Here is an 11,549-nt window from a genome sequence, read left to right as displayed (position 1 = left end):
GGAACATGGAATGTTCACCATCACGCACGCAGTGAACTTTATCAGAGCCAAAGGTTTAATTCAGCGCCAGTTCAAGGCGTTTCTGAGCCAGTGGCAAACGCAGCGTGGTGATTTGCCCCATCACACTGAGGTGCGATGGCTAAGCCAGGGAAAGGTGCTGCAAAGATGTTTCCAGCTTCCTGAGGAGATCGGATGTTCTTGGACAGCAAAGGGAAAGACACAACTCAGCTCCCAGACCAAAGGTTCTTGTGTGAAACGGCTTTTCTGTGGGACATTCCGAGTCATCTGAATGCAATGAAGCAGCAGCTGCAGGGTCGCGGTGGTGTCCCCTCTGATATGTACAGTACAGTGAAGGCCTTTAGAACCAAACGGACTCTGTGGGAGGCACAGATGCACAAAGGAAACTTGAGCCACTTTCCCAGCTGCCAGACCCTGAAAGAGAAGCTCTCTACCAGCGTGTTCCCGAGCGCACAGTTTGCTGATTAAATGAGTGTTCTCGCCGCTGACTTCCCACGCCGAGTCACTGACTTAAAAGCACCAAAAAGCAGGTTTGAACTGCTCAGCCGTCCGTTTGAGGTTGAGGTGGAAAGCTCAGCACCAAAGCTCCAAATGGAGGTGATTGAGCTCCAATGCAGTGATGCCCTGAAGGCAACACATGGGGCAGTGGGTGCTGCGGAGTTTGCCCGTTTCCTCCCCGACACACATCCAGGCTGCTCCAACGTTGCCTGTGTTTGGCAGCACAGACCTGCGGGAACAACTGCTTTCTTTGATGAAGCTGAACAAAACATCACACAGAAGTGGACTTCCTGCTGAACACCTTCACTCAATTGTGAGGAGTTCCTCAGCTCAGAGCCGGACCCCCAACATTGATGAACTCGTCCAAAAGATGAGACACCACCAAGTATCAGCCTCAAACAAGTGAACATTAAGGTGCAATAACACATTTACAATTATTACTCAGCTCAAGTTTAAAAGTTAAAGTTCAATATTTTTCACTGCACATGTGCCTTTTCCTTGAAGAAAGTGTTGTTTTTGGTTCATAGATTTTTGCACTTTATGTTATTGTATTTCAATCCAATTATGTTCTAAAAATATTTCAGTTGAGTGAATGATAGAAAATTGCTGTTATAATTTTTTTCTTTGAAGTAAATTTAGCCCACTTTTGCTCAATGAGAAAATCTACTGATGGTGCCTTGAATAATACCGCTTCATTCATTTAATGTTCATGTTATGGGGATTTTTATAGAAAGCAAATTTGTCTTTTGTGCCTCTTGAAAATTAAAAATGACTGACAGAGCCATAAGAAACTATTGCTTTATTTATCTGATCATATTGTAAAATATTTGTTAGGTTTTCAGTTGGTTCAATTTGGTTCACTAGACTATATGCGGTCATTTTAAAATGTTTCAATGAACATTGGATCAGTCTGGCCCTCGGCTTGGAGCTACATTTTTTATTTGGCCCTCCGTCCATTTGACTTTGACACCCCTGATTTAAATGAATCAGTATGTTTCCATCAGTGGTTAAAAATCCGATGAATGTGATCATCAAAATGCATAAATTCTGTCTTAAATCAGTATCAGCCATCTTTGTTCATTTAAATATATGGAGCAGTGATCCAGGATTAAACGTTGCTGTTGTCCAAGATTACTGACTGATCCATGATGTGTAACAGATTTCTATTATATCGATTAATGTGAATGTTTGCATTGAAATTTGACAGAAATCTGCAGAATGTAAACTGTATAAAAGTTCACTTTCACAGAAACAGTTGCAGTCTCATTATGGGCTGTAACTGTAGGAGCTCCAGCTTATGTCATTAGAATCTACATGATTCACTTTATTCATGCTTTTAGTGCTCTTTTGACTGAATTTTACCAGATAAAAATGTACCTTTTCTGCCCCCAATAAAAGAGTTCCTCTGTGTTCTAAGAGTTTGAAGAAATGCATTTAAAAAACTTAAAAGGAGGCCAGATTTCCTACAAAAGCCTGGTTTGACCAGCAAGTCTGGCTCATTTACAGTTATTGATGAGCTCTTTTTCTGTGATATCTGCCATTTAAGTCCTAAAAAGCTATTTAAGGGTCGTTTTCCTTCCACTTCTCAATCACCGACGTGTCCAACTTCACAGGACCTGCCCAAAGGTTCCCGTTTCTGTCATCCTCGCAAAAACGGACTAAAAGGACGCTTCTCCGGGTCATCCAGCTCACCTTGTCCAGGCAGCTCACTTTCTCTGTCGGGTAGACGATCTTCCCACAGCGGGCGCACTGAGGGTTCATCCTCGGAACCTCCTCCGCGGTCTCCTCCGCTTCTTTAAAACAGATATAGTTGCCGTCGCCGGCAGCCGAGCGCCAGAAGTTCCAGCAAACGTTTGACAACCAGCAGCGACGACAAAATGTAGAGATACAAGTCAGTAGGAGACAGACGGAGCCTCTGTGGACGCACGAAGGAGCCGCGTCCGGGCTGGAGACTCGCTGATGCTGCGCTGACAACCACCGTCAGTGACAAGCTAGCGAGAGTTAGCTCACGAGACCGGAAACTAGCGACAGAAACCGGAAGTAAACAAAGGAGCAGACAACTTTGCGTTAAAGTTTCATTCAAATATGCAAATAAAGAGTAAAATAACAAATACATTTAAACTTAACAGAAAATATAAGGACTCATCAACTTTATTTCTACCCAAAATGTCATTACATAAACTTCCTCATGCAAATATTTCGACAGTATGATATTAAACTATTAGAATTACACAAGATATTAAACTATTAGAATTACACAAATGTATTTTTTACCTTTTGCCAAAATGTACATGTAAAAATGTTTTGATCCTCAGTCACATAACACAAAGCAGATAAACACATGTTACAAGTAAACACAGTAAAGTTTCAAATTAAGAAAATATCAAATCTAAAATCACAAAAAAAGTATAAAAATTAAATTGAGAATCTGTGACTGTGTACTGCGCAATCCCTTGCTTATTCTAAGCTTATTCTTTTTATTTTAATTATTTCGTTTGCTGTTAACTATTGTCTTTCTGATTTAGGCGGAACGAGCTGCAGGTGCGCTGGAGGCTCAGCGCTACGTTTCCAGAAACATTTAAACACATGAGATATAGAAGCATAAGTAGCTTCATTTGAGTTCTGGGCTTTGGTGTCTGTGAGTAGCTGTGAAACCACAAGAAGAGGGAGGAGCGAGCGATCAGCTGTACGCAGAGATCAAGCCGGCTGTGGATGGAGCCACTACATCATTAAACACATGCGCAACAAGAACGACTACAATGAGGTCAGATGGTTCAAACAGAGTCCTCAACCCAACCCAAATTCTGATTTAAAAAGATCAAAAGTGGCGTAAATGTCTCGTCCTTAAAGGAGAAGGATAACTGGAGTGGCATCGACTCTGCCTCTCTTCCTGTTCCTACCCCGGTGATGACCTTTGGCACCGTAATCATCTTTCTGAGGGGAATCTGTAACCAACCTCCTCATCTGCCCTTCAAAGGAGACCCGCATGACTACAGAGAGGAGAACCCACGCCTGCTGTGATGCACACACACAGCCAGGGCTTTTTCCATCGCCATCGTTTCTCTTGGGGAAATGTTGCATTTCTTTATCTAAAAACAACAAATCTTTAGTTTGTTCTATAGCAGCTCCATATGTTTAGTGTCAAAGACTTCTTAGATTGTGTTAATTGCTTGCAGATAAAGAAAAATGCTTTGATTTTACTAAAGTGACACAAACCCATCTCAACACTGTTTTTTATATCCTCTATATTATTTTGCGTAGTCTGTGTAACTGTTGTGCTTTATTTCTGCTGGCTTCTGTAATGTGATGTAAACCAGCCTGACATAATACCAGTTGAGTACTATATTTTATGTTGCCAAAGGTTTAAAAACAGCCTGACAGAATAAGAAATTGTGAAAATTTAGAGGATGAATTATACCTGGTGGTATCTGATCTTGAACAGCAAATTGAAAGAGATTTTCGCGACCACATGGCACACTTAAGTCTTAAATTTTCTCCAACCTGGACGGGGCCCCTTATACTGCGGTGGCCTTCAGAACTGAAGAAACTTCTTCAATAGAGAATAAAAAAGCGTCCAGTTGACACAGAAAACTACATTGGATAACTATGTTTTACCATGCCCGCGCCCTATAATTGCCTGATGTATGTGTTAAATACAAAAATAGCACCCGTAACTGAGGTTGCACCTTTTAATACGGTGCACCCTATGGTCGCGAAAATACGGTATATAGAACATAGGGCACGTTTGTGCGTGATATCACTCCGCGTCTGCGCAACCACCACAACCTCCTATCTTTAGTATTGCTGCGCCAACTGGTGGTCTTTTGGGTTGAGGATAGCAGTGATCTATATGTAGCTATATGTAGCTATAGCGTCATTGGCCTCCACTCCAGCCACTCCTGGTAGTTCCTCAAAAACACTGAGTTTCTAGTGGATGCACAATCTGTGGAAGCCAACATAGACATTTCTGAAGAGCCAAAGTTCTTGCAACAAAAATATAGTTCCCAATTAGGTTGTTTTGTTATCACACGACCCCGTCCCCATTATCTTAAGAGAATATAAAAGAATGAGTGGAGACAGAAGAGAGAATGAGACGTTTTTGCCGCGTGTCGCTTTTGATTTTGTGTTTATTTTTGCAGTAAACTTAAAGGAGGCCTTTTCACTTTATGTTTGATTGCATTTAAGCTGATATTCCATTCTTGACATCTTTAAATTTACAGTATACATGGGAATTTTATTTGGTCATTTTGCTTCTTTTTATTTACTATTTCCCACATTTATTATTTGTTTTTATTAGATTGCAATAAATCATATAACATTGAGCAGACTGACTAAAGTCAAATGACCTGCGGTTCCCACCGATAGCCGTCATTCTGATGGGTTTTTGCTGGCTGCAGCTGAAATATTCCAATGCTCCATGTCACAGATACAGTAAATACTAAACCCTAAAGATTCTGAAGGCATGATGTAAAATAGTAACGTATAATACAGACATTTGAAGAGACAATTAAGAGAATGTTTCCATGCTTATAAGAGTGGCCGAGGAGCCATTTAGAACTTTATAAAGATGCATTGTGTGATACCAGGAACTAATTTAACTTCAAGGCGAAGCTGCTTCTGCTTTGTCGACCATCGACTGATCTCCTGAAAGTCCACCACCACTTTTTAAAAACTGAATTTTTCATCTATGGACGGAGTAGACGGCAGATGTTTCCACAGATGCTCTTCACCAGTGCCAGTGAGTGATGCAGCAGATGAGCGGGAGTTGACTGGCTACCACCAGCTATGACTCAATGTCTTCAGCCCATAGTGTGGATTCTCTACGAGATCAGACAGCAGCTTCAGCTCTGAATCCTGCAGCTGGTTCCGACTCAGGTCCAGTTCTCTGAGATGGGAGGGATTGGACCTCAGCGCCGAGGCCAGAGAGACACAGCTGATCTTTGATAAACTGCAGCTCCTTAATCTAAATAAAGAAGGGAAACTTTTATAAGGTTATAAGTGAAACCAGCATTAATCTGAAACATTAATCAAAGGCATGATCTGTAAATATTTAATTTAGTTACAGGTTAAAAATGATAGTAAAATGTAATTACCACAATTCCAACCTCTCAGGTTTACACTGTTCCAAAGGAGAATATATATTGTTCTGGCCCTCACTCTTCCCAGGTTCTCCCCACCTCTTTCCCTCCCATCTCATCATGGAGATCCATCTCACCTGTGGCTCATCTTTAAAGGCACAACCTGTCTTAGATGACTTCCTGTCCCCCTCACCATCTCCCTCCTCGTTGGCTGGTGTCTACCAGGCAACCTCACGTAGTTTTGTCTAATTTTGGTTACCATCTGTCGGCTTTTTCATTGTCCTTAAATCAATTTATCATGAATAAGTGGTCCCCGTGTGGCCCTCCCTCCTGAAGGAACTGGGCACAACACACACACTCAGAAAGTGTGAGGACCCTCGGATGGAATAATGGACATTTTTGAGAATGGTGTTTACCTCAGAGTTTCCAGTCGGCAGTTTGGAAAGTGGAGAAAACCACAGAGCAGCTTCACTCCTGAATCCTGCAGCTGGTTCCAACTTAGGTCCAGCTCTCTGAGATGGGAGGGATTGGACCTCAGCGCCGAGGCCAGAGAGCCACAGCTGATCTCTGATAACCTGCAGTAGTCTAATCTGAAAAATGCAGGATAAGGTTATACGGTGCAGTTCTGCATGTTATCTGCGTCAGTACTAAACCTACGTTAGTTCTTAGTTGGGTCAGACCTGAATTCACGATATTACAAGGAATTTTTTTAATGTGGTGCATCACAGCAGCAGTGTTGAGAACAGCCTCACTTCACCATCTTAGCAGCTGGTATATAGGTAGAAAAATGAAGACTGACCTGAGCATCTCCAGTTTACAGTTTGGACTCTCCAGTCCAGAACAGAGCCGCTTCACTCCTGAATCCTGCAACGTGTTGTAGCTCAGGTCCAGAACCCTCAGATGGGAGAGGTTGGACTTCAGAGCTGAGGCCACAGAATCACAGCTGGTCTCTGATAAACTGCGGTCCCTTAGTCTAAAATAACAATTATTTTGAGAGAAGACAAATAAAAATCAACATGTACCAGAGCAAAACACAGCTTACAAGCAACAAACCTCGCGTCCTGCACCGGCTTATCTGCCGTATGTTCGTATTTTGGGTTCTTTCAGGGCAGTTGGACAAGATCTACACCGTATGTACCGTAAAGTGTGTGTAGGTCAAAATACCTTCCAAGTTTGTGAAACCACATTTCTCAATAGCACTCAACTCTTGTCAGGAGTTGGGACAAAGCGACCCACTCCTGATAGCTTGTGGGCGATGCTGCAGCGACCCTGCAATCCCTACACTCTCTGGTGAAACCAAATCAAAGGTTTTAGATACTGCTGGATGCTGGAAGGGTGGCTATAGTCTGGACGCATCGTTCCCCTGACTGCACATTTCTCCAACAATGATTGGCAGCTGGTGTCACTTGTTCTCCAGATGAGAGAAGGAAAGAGAGCCCCCCACAGTGTGTTTGATTGCCCCACTGCAAGCTCAATGCTGCCAGAAAACATTGCAGGAGCATCAATTCCCCTCAGGGCATCAACAAGGACCTCAGGAAAAGGGGCAGCTGCCACCTACTAGAGACAAGCACACTGAGCTGAGATTCAAAGCCCTCTCCTCCCAAGAGAAGAGCTTGTTTGTTGGAGGCTCTTCTGGGCGATACCTGGTGCCACAGCTCCAGCTCAGCCAGTCTCTGGAGCTGAGGTGGAGCTTAGCAAGTTTCATGGTTCTCCACCACTTCCATGGTGCTCCACCTTCCAAGTTGAGCAAGTGATACTTCTGCATTCCTGCCACCAGTGTCTCTGCAGAAAGAGTCTTCTCTACTGTTTTATATTATATTATAGAAAATTAGGATTTTTGGTTGATGTATTCTACTACTTCCACTACTATTATATACACATACTTCCATATTGTCTTAGATTGCAAGCTGCATTTATTGCATTGTTCATAGAAAGTCATATTTGTGAGGAAAAAACTCAAATAAGTCATTTTCTTTAATGATCATTAAAAAAGAAGGAGGCGATGAACAAACAGATTTATATAAAAATGTGTGAAAACGTATGCATGGAAACATTTTTAAAATGGTTGCATTGTGTAGAATCGGTGTAGAATCAACTTGTTGACTCCTGATTTGGACTCCAATGGAAGTGAGGTGCAACAATTGTGGATGCTGAAAGCTTCAGATCTTCATGAAGGTTTCTGTGGTTGGACTGACCTGCTGCCCCTTTAAGAGGGAGGCAGGTTTGGGCTTCTGGCTGGAATGAAGCCACCTCAGATGAGAATGATTGCAGGCTTTCGGTACCAAGGTTTAACAGGGTGCTCACTTCACACTTGGGCTTTTCTTTTTTTTGGGATGGGGTTTCTCAGTAGAGAAGGGGCATGGCACACTGCAGCAGCTTTCTTTTTGGGTTTTCTAGTTTTCCTTCTGATCTTTAAAAGACAGGAAGAACCATTTTTGATTTGTCTGAATGTTTGGGCGTTTTTTTTGTCTGAATGTTTGGGCGGTCCCCTCCCTGGGCTACCACCTTATCGTGGTGGAGGGGTTTGCGTGTCCCAATGATCCCAGGAGCTCCGTTGTCTGGGGCTATATGCCCCTGGTAGGGCCACCCATGGCAAACAGGTCCTAGGTGAGGGATCAGACGAAGCGTAGCCCAGACCTCCTAATGATGAAGAACAGCTTTGGTCCTATGTTTCCCTTGCCCGGATGCGGGTCACCGAGGCCCCCTCCTGGAGCCAGGCCTGGGGGCGGGGCACGTTGGCGAGCGCCTGGTGGCCGGACCTCTGCCCATGGAGTCCGGCCGGACACAGCCCGAAGAGATAACATGGGACCCCCTTCCCGTGGGCTCACCACCTGCAGGAGGGCCAAGGGGTCGGGTGCATTGTGTGTTGGGTAGCAGCCGGAGGCAGGGACCTTGGCGGTCTGATCCCCGGCTGCATAAACTGGCTCTAGGGACATGGAATGTCACCTCTCTGGTGGGAAAGGAGCCTGAGTTGGTGCGCGAGGTTGAGAAGTTCCGACTAGATATAGTTGGCCTCACCTCGACGCACAGCAAGGGCTCTGGAACCAGTCTTCTCGAGAGGGGTTGGACTCTCTACCACTCTGGAGTTGCCGATGGTGAGAGGCGACGGGCAGGGGTGGCAATTCTCGTTGCTCCCCAGCTCAGTGCCTGCATATTGGAGTTTACCCCGGTGGATGAGAGGGTAGCCTCCCTTCGCCTTCGGGTGGGGGGACGGATCCTGACTGTTGTTTGTGCCTATGGTCCAAACAGCAGTTCAGCGTATCCACCCTTTTTGGAGTCCTTAGAGGGAGTGCTGGAGAGTGCTCCTTCTGGGGGCTCCTCTCGTCCTCCTGGGTGACTTCAATGCTCACGTTGGCAATGACATTGTGACCTGGAGAGGTGTGATTGGGAAGAACGGCCCCCCTGATCTGAACCCGAGTGGTGTTTTGTTACTGGACTTCTGTGCTCGTCTCAGATTGTCCATAACGAACACCTTGTTCAGACATAAAGGCGTCCACATGTGCACTTGGCACCAGGACGCCTTAGGCCGCAGATCGATGATCGACTTTGTGGTTGTGTCATCGGATTTGCGGCCGCATGTTCTGGACACTCGGGTGAAGAGAGGGGCGGAGCTGTCAACTGATCACCACCTGGTGGTGAGTTGGCTCCGATGGTGGAGAAGGTTGCCGGACAGACCTGGCAGGCCCAAATGTGTTGTGAGGGTCTGCTGGGAACGCCTGGCAGAGTCTCCCGTCAGAAGGAGCTTCAACTCACGCCTCCAGGAGAGCTTTGACCATGTCCTGGGGGAGGCGGGGGACATTGAGTCCGAGTGGACCATGTTCCTTGCCTCCATTGTTGAAGCGGCTGACCGGTGCTGTGGCTGCAAGGTGGTTGGTGCCTGTCGTGGTGGCAATGCCCGAACCCGCTGGTGGACACCAGCGGTGAGGGATGCCGTCAAGCTGAAGAAGGAGTCGTATCGGGCCTTACTGGACTGTGGGACTCCTGAGGAAGCAGATGGGTACCGGCGTGCCAAGCGGAGTGCAGCTACGGCTGTTGCCGAGGCAAAGACCCGGGCATGGGAAGAGTTCGGTGAGGCCATGAAGAACGACTTTCGGACGGCCTCGAAAAGGTTCTGGACCACCATCCGGCGTCTGAGGAAGGGGAAGCAGTGCACTGTCAACACTGTGTATAGTGGTGATGGTGTGCTGCTGACTTCAACTCAGGATGTTGTGGATCGGTGGAAGGAATACTTCGAGGACCTCCTCAATCCCACCAACACGCCTTCCAGTGAGGAAGTAGGGCCTGGGGACCTGGAGATGGGCTCTCATATCTCCGGGGCTGAAGTTGCCGAGGTAGTCAAAAAACTCCTCGGTGGCAGGGCCCCGGGGGTGGATGAGATCCGCCCGGAGTTCCTTAAGGCTCTGGATGTTGTAGGGCTGTCGTGGTTGACTCGACTCTGCAACATCGCGTGGACATCGGGGGCAGTGCCGCTGGATTGGCAGACCGGGGTGGTAGTCCCTCTTTTTAAGAAGGGGGGCCGGAGGGTGTGTTCCAACTATAGGGGGATCACACTCCTCAGCCTCCCTGGTAAGGTCTATTCAGGGGTACTGGAGAGGAGGGTCCGCCGGATAGTCGAACCTCGGATTCAGGAGGAGCAATGTGGTTTTCGTCCTGGGCGTGGAACAGTGGACCAGCTCTACACCCTCAGCAGGGTCTTCGAGGGTGCATGGGAGTTTGCCCAACCAGCCAACATGTGTTTTGTGGACTTGGAGAAGGCATTCGACCGTGTCCCTCGGGGGGTCCTGTGGGGGGTTCTCCGAGAGTATGGGGTGTCGGGCCCGCTTATACGGGCCGTCCGCTCCCTGTACGATCGGTGCCAGAGTTTGGTCCGAATTGCTGCAGTAAGTCGAACTCGTTTCCGGTGAGGGTTGGCCTCCGCCAGGGCTGCCCTTTGTCACCGATTCTGTTCATAATTTTTATGGACAGAATTTCTAGATGCAGTCCTGGTGTTGAGGGGATCCGGTTTGGTGACCTCAGGATCGGGTCTCTGCTTTTTGCGGATGATGTGGTCCTGTTGGCGTCATCGGCCTGTGACCTCCAACTAAAACTGGATCGGTTCGCCGCCGCATGTGAAGCGACTGGGATGAAAATCAGCACCTCCAAATCCGAGGCCATGGTTCTCAACCGGAAAAAGGGAGTGCCTTCTCCGGGTCAAGGAGGAGATCCTGCCCCAAGTGGAGGAGTTCAAGTACCTCGGGGTCTTGTTCACGAGTGAGGGAAGAATGGAGCGGGAGATCGACAGGCGGATCGGTGCGGCGTCTGCAGTAATGCGGACTCTGCACCGGTCCGTAGTGGTGAAGAGAGAGCTGAGCCGAAAGGCGAAGCTCTCGATTTACCGGTCGATCTTCGTTCCTACCCTCACCTATGGTCATGAGCTTTGGGTAATGACCGAAAGAACAAGATCACGGGTACAAGCGACTGAAACCTCCCTAGGCTGGAGCTTCCTGGCTGGCTGGCTCTCCTTAGAGATAGGGTGAGAAGCTCTGCCATCCGGGAGGAGCTCGGAGTAGAGTCGCTGCTCCTCCGCGTTGAGAGGAGCCAGATGAGGTGGCTTGGGCATCTAGTTAGGATGCCCCCTGGACACCTCCCTGGTGAGGTGTTCAGGGCATGTCCCTCCGGTAGGAGACCCCCGGGAAGACCCAGGACACGTTGGAGAGACTATGTCTCTCGACTGGTCTGGGAACGCCTGGGGATCCCTCCGGAGGAGCTAGAGGAAGTAGCTGGGGAGAAGGAAGTCTGGGCTTTTCTCCTTAGGCTGCTGCCCCCGCGACCCGACCCCGGATAAGCGGTGGATGGATGGATGTTTGGGCGGTTTTGTGGCCAGCCTAAAATAAAACAAGACAAATCTACAACTGATACTTCCTTTCTAGTCATTGATGACCATCCTCACATGGGACAGATGTCCTCAACCAATTT

At 47.1% G+C, this 11,549-nt stretch overlaps 1 protein-coding gene across 1 annotated transcript in view; it reads right to left on the bottom strand.

The window, feature by feature from the left end:
- Positions 1 to 4,625: 4,625 nt before the first annotated feature.
- Positions 4,626 to 11,549, bottom strand: part of LOC130520242 (NACHT, LRR and PYD domains-containing protein 12-like) — a 40,511-nt gene continuing 33,587 nt past the window's right edge. Inside the window, exons 12-14 of the mRNA XM_057023941.1 lie at positions 6,394 to 6,567; positions 6,011 to 6,184; positions 4,626 to 5,479 (exon numbers count right to left, since the gene is read on the bottom strand). Of these exons, the coding sequence (XP_056879921.1) occupies positions 5,290 to 5,479; positions 6,011 to 6,184; positions 6,394 to 6,567 (538 nt within the window). The 3' untranslated portion in view covers positions 4,626 to 5,289. The remainder of the gene's footprint in view (positions 5,480 to 6,010; positions 6,185 to 6,393; positions 6,568 to 11,549) is intronic.

The sequence above is a fragment of the Takifugu flavidus genome, unplaced genomic scaffold, assembly GCF_003711565.1.
Source record: "Takifugu flavidus isolate HTHZ2018 unplaced genomic scaffold, ASM371156v2 ctg314, whole genome shotgun sequence".
NCBI lineage: Eukaryota > Metazoa > Chordata > Actinopteri > Tetraodontiformes > Tetraodontidae > Takifugu > Takifugu flavidus.
The sequence above is the reverse complement of the archived record's forward strand: the minus strand, read 5'-3'. Positions and strand labels throughout refer to the sequence as shown.